This window comes from Nyctibius grandis, chromosome 5 (genome assembly GCF_013368605.1).
Source record: "Nyctibius grandis isolate bNycGra1 chromosome 5, bNycGra1.pri, whole genome shotgun sequence".
Classification (NCBI taxonomy): domain Eukaryota; kingdom Metazoa; phylum Chordata; class Aves; order Nyctibiiformes; family Nyctibiidae; genus Nyctibius; species Nyctibius grandis.
This window is the reverse complement of record NC_090662.1, coordinates 63642944-63656202: the sequence shown is the minus strand read 5'-3', so window position 1 is coordinate 63656202 and position 13259 is coordinate 63642944. Positions and strand designations below refer to the sequence as shown.

The following is a 13259-nucleotide window of genomic DNA, read 5'->3' as shown; positions in this document are numbered from 1 at the left end:
CACTGGATAAAGCAGGTGAAAACAAGAAACTGTGAAGTCAGACCCACGAGGACTCACAGTGACTATTACTGCATGTGCTGCTTCTGAACCTGCGGCAAATACAGTATTTGAACTTAAGAAACCAATAAGCACGAAGTGATTAAGACAGTAAAATGCCATTATGCCTCCTGAGATCAACAGGTTTCAGCTAAGATCCTAAACTTAAAGGGATGTTTCATCAAAAGGCACTCAAGTCCATCGATCACAATCTGCTCCTTTTACATGAGTCCCTGGCAGGGCTCCACTCTTGCTTTGAGGTTTTATTTTCCTCCAGCCGCCCTCTTGTGTCTGCATACAGGCTTACAGGCAAGCTCCATCCCCTATCCAGTGAGGTGGACCCAGCAGGCACCCAGAAAGACAAATTGTAGCTGTCATACTCTTGTCATTACCAAGTTGAGAAAACAGCCCTGCATTGCCCTTCTCTTGTATCCTGCAAGAACTTCTGCCATCTACACACTTCTTTGTGAGATCCATCAGCTGAAGTGACAAAATGTCATGGGTTTCAAGCTCGTATATGTACTTAAAAGTGGACAACAGACATTTTAGCCACAGAATAAACATGACACAGACAGAGTGTCCATCTTCCCATTTTATTTGTAATCCCCAAAACAATCCAGCGGGGATGGTCAGCCTCCCCTCCAGTCTTGGTTAATGAATGTAAAAGAAACATCAGAAGTCACATCGTACTGGGTTTGACCCTGCAATTGGACTCGCTTAAGTCAGAGCTGCAGGACACAGTGAGCAGTATTATCCAATCCAACTTTTACATGCTTAGGACTTTGCAAAATGTTGGATTAGCACATCTGTAAATTGTTCAGTCACAACTTTTACTCGGCAAACAAAACCTCTCAAAGCAACATACTCAGTCCTACTAGCATTTCCAGAAGACTCTGGAACGCCTACTTGCTCTGAGCCAAGTACACCAGGTGCTGTGTAAAATGGGAGAGGGTGGGGGAAGAGGCAAGGACTGTGCCTCAAGCCTAAGCTAGTCCCTCTCAGCCCAAGCGGGAGACCACTCCCAACTCCAGATTTCTTACCCAACTGCCACAAAACACGCAACAATATAGACTATGCATAAAGGTATCTGCAAACAGAGCAACCTCTCCCTGCCCAGAAGCACCATACCCTGCCTATCAGAGCACTTCTATATGCATAAAGAGCTCCAGGCACTCAGGTGTGCAGACAGCAGGTCTGGTTCATACACCATTTTCACTGATGGAGGTGGTCTTGCAGCACAGCAATGAGTGACAACTCAGGCAAGTCTGAAGCCCTGCCTGTGGAATCATCAGGCAAACAGGGGAGGGACTGCATATTAAAAACCAAGGCTTACTTATTTCTTTGCCCTTTCCTCACAAGAAAAGAACACCATATAACAAGGCAAGGGGGCATTCATTATGGCTAGGAGTGGTTAAAAATAGGAGTATCTTCAACTGTTGTGTTTTCAGAACGGGGATGTGATATCTGAGCATCCTACAGAGTCCAAGAATTGTGGGAAGATGGTTCTAGTCAGTTTTGTGTAAGGCCTGGAGATGTCAGTGTGTTTCTGCTGCCGTGTCAGTTCCTAGCCTTTTATAACAGCAATAGGTCTCAGTTTAATGGCTTTCTTGCTGATGCCAGCTGCATGGCAGGTGTTAACCACATCTGTCACATTCTTGTAAGACTCTGGTGCCTGGAGGGGGAAGAGAGGAAAAAAAACGACAAAACTATAAACAACCCAAAGTCACAGGAAGTTAGATGTAGGCTTTTGATATCCCCTCTTCGCAAAAACAGAATCATATGAATTGAGGGTGTAGAAGTAGGCAAACATATGGAGAACGTGGCCACCTTACATATCTAAGAAATCTATGAGACACTTTGCTTCCCAAATAAGCTTTCACCATATTTCAGCTAAAATACTAGTTACTTTGGTTCAGTTTCCCCTATAATCTCAGATAATCCAGTCCATCAGCATGTGAGAATGCCAGACCTCATTATCTGGCAGGAAGACACTCCAACTTCCTCCTTACAGACAGCCTTTAAGATTTATCTTCACTGCCCCTTAGTGACAGAAATAAGGGTTGAACTCTAGAGCTTCCCCCTTCAGCGTTCTGACAAGGAAGCTGCTCTTATTTAAGAGATTTTAACATGCTTCTGTGATCGAGGTTGTAAACAGAAAAGACATTCTATCATGTTAATGCAGACAAACTGCAAGTCAAAATATTAAAAGTTTTCTAGCCATTCAGAGTTCTCTTCTTGAGCAAATATAGGAATCCATCTTAAAAGAGGCAGATCTCTCAAACACTGCTAATAATCTACATGACAGCTGCAGTGTAAAGTAAGTTTAAAGCTGGGAGAACATCACTCGAGAAGAGAATCCATAAAACCTCACTACTTTTGTGATACTCAAAGACTTCTCAGGGTTGATAGTAATTACCCCTATCACCAGGCAGAAGAGGAAAAAAAACATACCCCCCAAAACCTGTCAAACAAGCATCTCCCCTTTCAGCAGGATTTTAGGGACACGGAAGACTTCACATTATTTTCAAAAAAATTCGACAGCTCTATCGGAAATCGCACAAGCTGTATATTTAGAGTACTAGCGATCACTTAGCACTGCGAAAAATCAAGTCAGGGAGGGTAATTCAGCCAAGAAGCAAGACTCCCTTTTCCCTCTCAGATAATGCAGTATTAAACTCACTTCTTCCATGACCAGTTTGGGAGAAGCAACACGGATGGCAATGCCCATGTCAGCCAGCTTGTCCAATACATCCTGGAAGTCCAAGTTACGTCGAGATTTGGCTCGAGACAGTGCACGACCCTAGAGAGCAGTTTCGTTAGTTCTATTTTTTGTAGCAGTTAGGAAAAACAAAACTCTTCCTTATTAAAGAAACACATTATTACTTTACAAGTAAACACAGAATGGCTGAGAGCACAGACCACAGTAAGCCACAAAACAGGAAATGAATTTAAGACTTTAGGTGATGGGCTCCTGCAAAATCACACATCTGGTGTGATGGCTAGGAAAGTTCCATGTATATAACACACTAATCTGCAAGTGTCTTTTTACCCAAACCACTTGTCAAGACAGCATTCAGGAGTTGGAGTTATTACTGGAAGCCATTTATCTTCTTCAATCATCCTGTCTCACACTGTAAATAACAGGGGAGGAAATACCTTATTCTAACTACCAAGGAGTTTTATATGGACAGCCTCAGCACAGTTAATCTTTCTTGTAAGCTCAGAGATAGCTGAATTTGGTAAAAGGAGCTCATTCTCTGTATCTTCATCCTAACATTTGCCTTGTATAAAGCAGCACCTTCTAAATTTTCTGCAGGAGTAGTAGAAACTACTCAGTAAGGGACAAAGAGGACTTCTAGCCTGCAGTCCTCCTGGGCTGGGATTACTGTGGCAAAGGCTGCTCTCTACTGGTATGACCAACAGATGAATTACACAGTGGATGACCCTTAAGCAATGCTGTTCTCTGGATGACAGCCTATTCCAATCCCTTCCTGAAATAACTTTTTGACTTACAGCTCCATGGCAAGTAGTTCCGAAGGTCTCGGTCATGCCTTGCTCTGTGCCAGTAAGAACATAGCTACAGGTGCCCATAGTCCCGCCGATCAAAACAGGCTGTCCAGTCAGCTGTGGATGCAAAGTATTAATTCACAAGAAAAAGCCTAAAAAACTCATTCTCAATAAAAGTCTGAGAGGAAACGTATCTCCAGAAATGGAGGTCATGTTCACATCCCCTCAGAGCATCCCTGCTTGCCTTGGGTGCCTGGAATCAAGGATTCTGGAGAACTAACTGCACTGAAAGATGCAAACCAGCAGATCAAAAGACTTGCGTCCAGCAGAGCAAAGTCAATCACTGAAACCTGCCCTAGGTATGAAAAACTTCTTTCCCTTCATGATCTTCCAACCATTGGGGGTGTGGAGCAGAAGAGGGAGCTCCGTGTCCCAAAGATCTAACACACAGACAAGCAGAATATTGCCATCCCACTAGGGTTCCAGTTCTGTTAGCTCAGAAAAGGAACTCACAGCATTTAGATCTCTGTTAGGGACCCTAAAATTGTCTGATTCATCCAGAATTCTCTTCTGATTTCCTTCTCCCACAGCTAAACTTACTTGATAATCGACAGCAATAAGAGGATGGTGAGGAGGGAAGGCCCTGGTTGATCCCTTTCTGTGCACCAGCAGAGTTCGCTCCTTTCCATCCACTACATGTTGCTCCACTTTGGCAATGTTGTGAGACACATCATAGATAACATGCATATCAAGGTCATCCGGGGTTGTGTTGAAGACTTTGGCAAATGCCTAAAAAGAGAGCAAATCAGGATGTGAAATACAGGAAGATAACTGCTGTGTACATGTGGAAGACTTAAAATCTTTTTAGGAATTAAAACAAACAAATTTGCTTGAAAGTATTTCTTACTGGTAAGTCAGTGACCTAAACATTTGGCATGGCAGGTAAGAAACTTCAGTCAAATTCAGCCACAACGGAATTGAATACAACTGTGCTGGGTGTGACAGAACTGAACTGTCTAGATTGTTTATCTGCCCATTGGCAGCTTTAATGCTGGAATTCAGTTAGATATCAACTAGACAAATTCTTGCAACTCTGAAAAGATGGCTTCAGCAGTGTAAAAACAATTTTCTTGTATCCTCTTCTTCCAGTTCAAGGCATTTTCAAAAATATTGCTTAAGTGGCTTTTGCAAGTACAATCCAGTGATGTTGAGAGGTTTTATATAGATTGCCATGGCTGCAGCTTTGTGTAAGCCTCTCCAGAAAACACTGTTCAAGCAGCACAAAAATTAAAATGACGTTAAATACTGCAGCTACTCTGTGTTCCACATCTGGGATAAAGCAGTATACGTGTACCAAAATATATGCATTAGATACAACTCTGCTCCTACCTGTCTTGTTAGGAAAGTCATAGAAGATCGGTTGACCCATGCATAGTTTCCAGCAGCTGCCATTCCCTTCAAGTAATCCTGTCCCTCTGCGGAGGCAATCCTGGCACATGCCAGCTGGCGATCATTCACTATGATTTTGTCCCGTTTCATAGCTTTTTCCATAGCCACCAATGCATCTGGGAAATAAACACAGTAAGTCTAAGTGACTTCTTAGTTTTGTTTCAATCTCTGAGGTTAACATGGGTGTCTATAATTTATATTCTAAAACTGAACTCATCTGTCCGATGGTCAAACCTACGGCTTCCTCTCAAACGCAAAAGCAAAGCTGTGGCAGAACATTATCAACTGTTTGCAAACAGACAACCCCTGTCAACGCAATTCAGAATAGACTCAGCAATTACACTGTAAGAAATGCTCTTTGGTGCTGGAGTTTATTGTCAACGACAACACCATGCTGAATAGTTTGCTTCCCTCCAGGTACCTACGCCACTCAGATCATACCTGTGGCAACCTGGTGGCCCAGGCCTCTGCTGCCACTGTGGATCATCACGCACACCTGCCCTTTGTGGTCGATGCCCATCTTCCTGGCAGCATATTCGTTGTAAATGTCATCCACAACCTGGATCTCGGCGTAATGATTTCCGGCTCCCAGGGTCCCCAGCTGCCAATCACAACACACTGATCAGACAGCCCTACTAAGCAGCCTTTGGCAGCACTGGGGAGAGCTATAGGAATATGGGCAATAGGGCAAATTGCTACAGCAAGGTTTTCGTTTTAGGAAAGCTTTTCGAGGAAAAAAAATCCCCATATAAACTGAAAGGAAGTAGAACACAGTTGCAGCATCACTGTCCTCTTTGTTCAGATTTATAACTATTTTTACTGTTGGAACAAGACTGCAATTAAACAAAAGGACCAGGAGCAACAGACTGTGATGCCACTTCTTTCCAACTTACTTAGGCCTAGTTGAAAGATGGAAACAGTACAGAGTACTGAGAATTCATCTTCAATTCGTACAGGCAAGGCAGACATATAGTCTTATACTTGGTTATTACTCCACAAGGAAGTTACAACACCCTGTTAATTAGGTACTTAAAACCTGTAGTAGATTAAAGCAAGATACTCCATTTCCAAGCCCAAATTTTTTCAACTCCTTAACAGATGATCACTTATTTGCAAGGCAAATGTGAAAACTGAGGACGTAAGATTATTTTGAGGTTAAAATACTACAATCTTGCAGCACCACAATTCATAAAACTCAAGAAGTCATATAAAAGAAAGCTTTACAAATGGTAGCGTTACTATAGCCATCTCAAAAGCGTTCCACCCAGAGCAATGAGATACTATGTCAAATGAAACCCAGCCCTCGAACTGCAATTCAAAGTTATGAGCTAGTTCTATTTATTATGATATCCTTCCTTGCCCTGCAGTTAATTTGCTGAGCAAACAAGGAGAAAAGTTGCAGAATAACTTGCCTGTCTCTTAAAAACAAAACTACATCTGGATGGGGAAATGCAACCAAACATGAATTCCAGTACCAGGTGTTAAGTGATGAAAAACTGATGGCCCAAGGGACCTTGGGTGTGGCCACTATTGTTTCCCTCTGTTACAGTTCTGTCAAGAATTATTCAGAAATGGCCCCACCATCTCACCTTTTCCCCTGCCCAGAAATGCTAAGCAGAGTTTCAAGAAAAGACACAAAATTAGAGAACTACCCATTAACCTTTACATTTGAACCTTGGGAGGACTCACAGCCCTCCTGAAACATAACATTACCTGAGGCAGGCCCCTCTTCTTTGCTCTTGAGGAGACCTTGTTGGGGTCAGCCTGCAGCATTCTTCCATATTCCTCACAGTGCTCCTTGTCCTCTGCCCAGGCATAGCCTTCCCGGAGAGACCAGTCCACACCCATCTCTAGTGCCTCTTCCAAATCCCTGCAATTATCAAACACCTACATAAGGTGGTTATCCTTGGAAATACTCAAAACTCCACTGGATATGGCCCTGAGCAACCTGATGTAACTTTGTTGTTAGATCTGCCTTCAGAGTTATCCCTCCTTTGTGCAAGGAGTTGGATGAGATGACCTCAAGAGATACCATCCAACCTAAATTATTCTATGACTTTATGATCAGCCCCCACCTGCCCTAACAAGAAGTCCAACTTCTTATTACTTCATGAAAATCAAGCTCTACAAATATATTAACTTTAGATAGGTCTTTTTTTACTTTTTCCTCTTTGTTTTGTAGGGAATATCCTATTTTCTCTCTCATCCCTTTCAGAAAATACTTTTATGTTCGCGGAGGTTTTCTGTCAGAAGAAATGAGAACCTTTCAAGAACTTTCAGTTATTACAGGGTTTTAAATGGGGGAAGAAACAGCTGGCTTTGTGCACTGATGATTATGCCAGTCCTCCTGGTGGAGCACATATACAGAAAGAATGGAAAGAGGTTAGAATTACTTTTTCTTTCTTAAAGTCTCCCACTGATGAATCTTTCATCAAAATAAAGACCAGAGATGACCCCTCTAGTGATGTGCGCGCAAAGTCATTCTCTTACTTGGCATTCATGGGGATGACACCTTTGGAGCCAACACCAACAGGAATGTGGTCAAACATAGCCTGGGCAAGCTGCTCCTTCACAGGCTGCACATCGCTTTCATCCAAATTTGTACGTAGTAAGCGGACACCACAGTTGATGTCAAATCCGACACCACCTAGATGTGTAGAAAAAGCCATGGAGTTAACAAAAAGAAAGCATGCTGATGGTGAGCACTTGCTGAATATTCATCTTAAATCAGTTTCCTGCTGACAGGGAATAAGTACTGAATGCTGTGATCTTACACCTTCTTTCTGACACAATACTGGGAGAAAAAGCAGAACTGCATTAAGCTTCATTTTAATAGATTTACACAAAGCCTCATATTTCAAGACAGACAAAAATGTAGTCTTGCAGAGAAAAACTTGAAAACTCTTAAAAAAAAAAAAACACAAACAGTTTTTCAGTCTCGAGCATAGCTGTAGAATCGCCTACACAGCTCTGTGTTTACAAAGCTGCTCCAGCAAGTGGACAAAGAGACACAGACACAACTATAAAATATACTGTCCTCAGAAAGTAGAGAGGATGTTCCTGTTCTTCTGCCTAAGGTGAGAAGAAAAGTGACAGATCTTAGCATTGCTCCCTGATGTAAGATGTTCTTGAAAGCAAGTCCCTGAAAGCAAGTCCTTTTTGAATCTTCACTGGAATAAATAATAACTAGTTATAATAAGTGATAAATACTTACAAGGAATATTACACTTCAGTGTTTAGCGTTTTGCTTAACTTTTATTTAAATAAATACTGCAGGGCAAGACCTAATGTGAAAGACTAATCATGCCACCTTCAGTATGAAGGTTTTGGTATTAACTAGTGTCAGAGCAGGGATAACAGACTAAGGGATCTTGGGTTTGAGTCAATCAGGAACTGTAGTAGTGCTGTAGGCACTACCTACAGCAAACCTGAAACGTAAATATCATGTTTCATGACAAGCACAAAAGCATCTCCAGACCATCAGTAATTAAAGACACAGGTGTTGATTAAAAAGACAGAAATATTTTAAGGTCACATTTTTAATAAAGTGTAGAAATATTCTCAAAAGATGTTTTCAAACATTGCTCAAGGAAAATAGTCAATTTTTATCAACCTGGTGAAACCCAACTTCCAAGTCTTGTGCCCTCCTTTCAAAACTGAGGGATATCATGAGCCCAAGCCAAACACACAAGGGCAATTCTCTCTGTACTGTTTAGATGTTTCCAGTGTAACCACCTGCTCCATAAAGATTCTGAGTGCAAGAATTAAGCGCCTTTTAACTCTCTATAATTCATGTATTTTTTGCTTTGGTTTTTGCATATAAAGTACTGTAAAGACCTGCCATTTCAAAAAGCGTTTCTATGCCACCACAGACATTTCTCAGGGCAGGTTAAGTCAGTCATGAAGTATCCTTACCAGGTGATACCACTGCTTCAGGATCATTCATATCAAAGGCAGCCATGTTGCCAATGGCAAACCCATAGCCAGAATGGACATCTGGAAGGCCTATTGATCTCTGAAAGAGAATGAAGGGAATTTTAAAGTTTTATGAAACTCTGTGCTGCACAGAGTCACCGTGGTTATGCTTTGCCTTGTGGCAGTGGTTGTCATATTTACAAACAAGTATACTAAAAAAAAAGAATGGATGTTCAGATGAAGATGGAGTACACATATCAATTCAGGTAAGTATCTAAACTCCTGCAGTTACTGGAGTGACAGTCAAACAAAGCAGAGAGCAGCTGATCTCACTCTGAAGGAAACACCCAGTGGCTACTCAGCTGAGTAGCCCCATTGGCTCCATTGACCAGATCTCAAGAAAGCTTAAGAGAAGCTTAAGCACCTAAATGTAGGAATTGTGATCTCAAACTGAATTATAACCCAGCTTTTTCTTGGACTCAAGAGCCCTTGCATTCAAAATTTATGCAGGCAATAGCTTATGAGCAGCATAAAGCATAGGCATAAGAGTGAAGATGAGCTCATTTTTACCAAGTTCCATCTAGAGACATCTGCGTTCAATGCTATGGAATGGAACCATAAAACAGTCAGCATTTTCTCTTTCTTAGCTGTGCCGTTGAACACTGACCAAAGACTGCACCCTGCAGGCAGAAAAACGTCATCCTTTTAGGATGATTTCCTGATAGGACAGGACAAGGTAGGAGCTGTGTCATTTTAATTTATAAAAGAATTCTTTTTATTGAACCTTTTCATATTACTACTAATTAAAGAAAGTAAGAGCATGCTTCTACACAGTTCCACAAGTCCAAAGTATATCTAGCCTGGCAAGTTTAAATTAGGACACCACAAGCAGTACTCCACAATCTATTTAAGCAAACAAACAAACAAGCCCCAAACACCCAGAAAGCCGTCAGAAATTGGAACTTTTCAATGTGTGTTAAACTGTTACCATACATTAAAAAGAACACTACTTTTCAGGGGGATTAAGTGCTGCTTCTGCCTCCCCTTGCCATCACCAAGAAATTTATTGGTTTGGAAACAAAAAGTGAAGATTTGAATAGACAGATGATCATAACATCTCTCCTACAAACTACCAGCCAAAATTCCCATTTTAACAGGTTGTCACTATTCTACCTTATGCCCTTTTCGGTTGACCACTAAGGCATTTTAACAGTGTGATGGGCTGCCTTTTACTACAATCAGAAATTCAAAACTTTTGCCAAGTCACCAAAAGAAACAATTAAAAAAAAATTTTATTTGTTACTTATTAATATATGCAATATTGAACGTGAAAACAATAACTTCCACATCGTACTTACTGCTTCTTGAAAAGTGACACAGCCTAGTATTCTCCTCCTGCATCATCATATCTGATGCTTCACTTCCAAAAATGCATGGGATGAGGGAAAAGAGCACTGAGTGCATGGGAAGCCTCCCTACCAACATTAGGGCAGCAACAATAATACAGACAACAATATCACCTCCTGCTCTCTCCTCACTTCTCCATGCATTCCAGGTTAGCAGAGGCAACTCAAAAACAACAAACAGACAATATAAGCAGTCGGGGAAAGGTGGCTCCAGCAAACTGAAATGGCATAAAGCAATGCTAAAAAAGCTTCATGTCAAAAGGCAGTGAATGAAGGAAGTGAATACTTCCCTTTCTGACAACTTAGTTTTAGAGCCTGCTCTTGCAAGCGCTCCTTACTCGAGACAGGTTCCTAACACACAGACTGTCTTGAAAAGAACTTTGGTCCATACCCCTTCTCACAACAGAGTCCCCACTTGGAAGGCAATAATCCCTGGCAAACAGGAACAGAAAAAGAGCAAATTTTCAAAGCAATTACTCACATGAACAATGCCGGGTAATGCAGCCACATTCCCAATCTGTTTCATAGCAGGCAAAAAGCCACCTGCCCCTGAAAAACGAGACGGGGGGGGGAAAAAAAAGCGATAAGTAATCTGATAATTTACCATGCTAATCACAATGAAGCACTTTCTAAAGAGGTAGCTCAAAACACTGGGAAATCAGAAGTCGGCCACCACCAAGTATTCTAATCTGGTATAAAGTGCCTAGCATTATGCACGATCTGCAGTTTCATTAAATGAGGTATTATGCTAAAGTCCTCCCTCTGCTGCATTAGTACCAACACAGACTGATCTGTGCTAACAGCAGCAGTGTGTTACCGCCAGCCCAGCTGTCAGATCTGGATCCAGCCCAGCGCTCCAGCCCCACACAGAATGGACGGGCCTGGGCTACAGTCCCCACCAACGTAAACGCTGAGAGCAGGCGTTCAGGGAATGCTCTGGCACACAGAGAGTAGCCAGCAAGGCTGTGCCCACCTATCTGATCCGGGTATAAGACATACCACAGCTGCTGGTGACACCCCTGTACCGCTCACGAGGCCACAGTAGCTTGCAAGGCAAGAGAACTCATTCCTGTTTGTTGCTTCTCCAGACACCAGCCGGGACACGCACCGGGCCTGCCCCCGCGGTCCCTGTTACACCCTGGTCCCTTCAGGGCCCACGGACAACGTGGTATGAACCCAGGCGCTCAGTGAGGGCTTCGAGGCCATGGCAAGCAGCATGTGAAGACCGCCCCGGGTCGGCGAGACGAGTCCCGCTCTCCCCCATCGGACGCACCTCCGCCGCGGCAGGCGTTGCGCAGCTCCTCGAACATCAGCTTCTCCAGGGGGTCGTTCACGTAGAAAACGCCCTCCACCTGCGGGGAGAGCTGTCAGGACGGCCGGCACCGGATCAGGTCAGGCCGGACCCGGCAGCCCCCACCACCCAGGTGAGCCGCCCCTCACCCCCCGGGCACCCAAGGCTCCCGGTTGAGCCCAGCCCTCCCCCCTACGCACATGCATGTTGGGCACGAAGCCCTTCTTGATGCGCCAGCAGTTCTTGTCGATCTTGTCCAGGTACTGCAGCTCATCGTTGTAGCTGCGGCTCATGGCGGCGCTCCCGGTCGGCGACTCCGCGTCAGCGCGGCCGCCAGCACCCGGCCAATGGCAGGAACCGACGGCAGCCGCCGAGGGTCACGCGGCCTCAGCCGCGACGGGCAGCGGACAGGCGCCGCCGAGGGCCAAACTTCCTCAGCTGAGCAGGGGCGGGGGAGGGCGGGGAGCTGGCGGCTGGCGGCTGCCGGCGCCCCCTGGCGTCCCCTCGCGGGGTGGCCTTTACCCGGGAGCGGCGCCCGTGGCCCGGCGGGGCCGCGTCAGAGGCGGCCCCTCGCTCCGTTCACCTCCGCGGGCGGTCAGAGGCCCTCTCTGCCCCCCCGGCTTGCTTATGCCCTGTCTCTCCCTCTCCCCTGCCTCAGGCCGGGCAGGGCACGACGCCGTGAGGCCTGGGAACGCTCCAGCCTGACAGAGGTGCGGGGTCGACCCCCCCCAATTAAGCCCCGTGCCAGGGCCGTCTCCCACAGCAGTGGAGCGGCTGGGGCAGCCTGGGCGAGGCACCCGGTACCCGCGGGGTGAGGGCGTGAAGGGGAGCGCGGGCCTGGGCCGTGCTGGGGTGAAGGAACGCAGGTTTGTGCCTGGCCGCCTCCTCGCTCACACCGCGTACGGCTTTGGGCTGGCTCTGCGGAAGGAGCAAGTGGGTTTTCCCGTGCCTGTGGCTAACTCAAGCTCTGTGTCTGCCTGCCATGCCCCTGGGGCAGGGCAGTTTCGGCCTGCAGGGTATTTAGGTACCACTGCGCTGCAGGCGGATGGGTGGAGTTTGCTCAGCTGCAGTGGGGCAAAAGCTGCCTGCACCCCATCATCAGTTGCGTTTCTTAGCATGAGGAAAACAGCTTTTTGCTGGATGGTCTCGGCTCGAAAAGGGCTCCTGTTGAGGAGTGAGAGGCATGGGGATGGCTAGGGTCTGGGCACCACGCCAGACAGATGGGGCTTTATGTAGTGCTTGTTTGGGGCTCACAAAAGCAGCAAAACAGAGTGGGACATGGCGTCACAGCCTTTGGTTCTCCCCTGCTGGTGCTAGTTTGGGACGCCTGAGCCTGCTTTCCATCCAGGCTTGGTTGAAGTACAAGCACTAAGCATTGCTGGGCTGGCACAGCCCTCTGCAGAATTGTGTTCAGATTTGCATGCTAATAAAATATTGAGAAAGAAGTGGGAGAAAGAAAGAAGGCAAGACAACATACCAAAATGAAATAAAAAGTAAAGTTTCTGTAACTATTTCAATCTGGAGAAACGTTGACAAAGATGTTGGAGGATTAAACTTGTAAAACTTACACAGAAACATTCGAGGAGTGAAATGTATCTAACTTGGCTAAGCAATGCTAAACAGGGGACATGATAAACACAAGGATTTGAAGACTC

General features: G+C 44.9%; 1 protein-coding gene across 1 annotated transcript; it reads right to left on the bottom strand.

Moving 5' to 3' along the window:
• Positions 1-610: 610 nt before the first annotated feature.
• Positions 611-11974, bottom strand: RTCB (RNA 2',3'-cyclic phosphate and 5'-OH ligase). The gene is made up of 12 exons (XM_068400937.1): positions 11805-11974; positions 11587-11665; positions 10795-10862; positions 8908-9007; positions 7483-7639; positions 6706-6862; positions 5434-5593; positions 4933-5108; positions 4144-4332; positions 3550-3660; positions 2717-2836; positions 611-1708 (listed from the first exon to the last, which is right to left on the bottom strand). The coding sequence occupies exons 1-12, from the start codon at positions 11895-11897 to the stop codon at positions 1601-1603; spliced, it is 1518 nt and encodes a 505-aa protein (XP_068257038.1). The 5' UTR covers positions 11898-11974; the 3' UTR covers positions 611-1600.
• Between the last annotated feature and the right edge of the window lie 1285 nt (positions 11975-13259).

Coding starts and splice junctions, on each gene's coding strand:
- RTCB (XM_068400937.1), bottom strand. CDS start 11,897: ATGAGCCGCAGCTACAACGATGAGCTGCAGTACCTGGACAAGATCGAC. Junction 11,666..11,804: donor GCTTCGTGCCCAACATGCAT/GTGCGTAGGGGG, acceptor CTCTCCCCGCAG/GTGGAGGGCGTTTTCTACGT. Junction 6,863..7,482: donor GTCATCCCCATGAATGCCAA/GTAAGAGAATGA, acceptor TGATAATTGCAG/GGATTTGGAAGAGGCACTAG.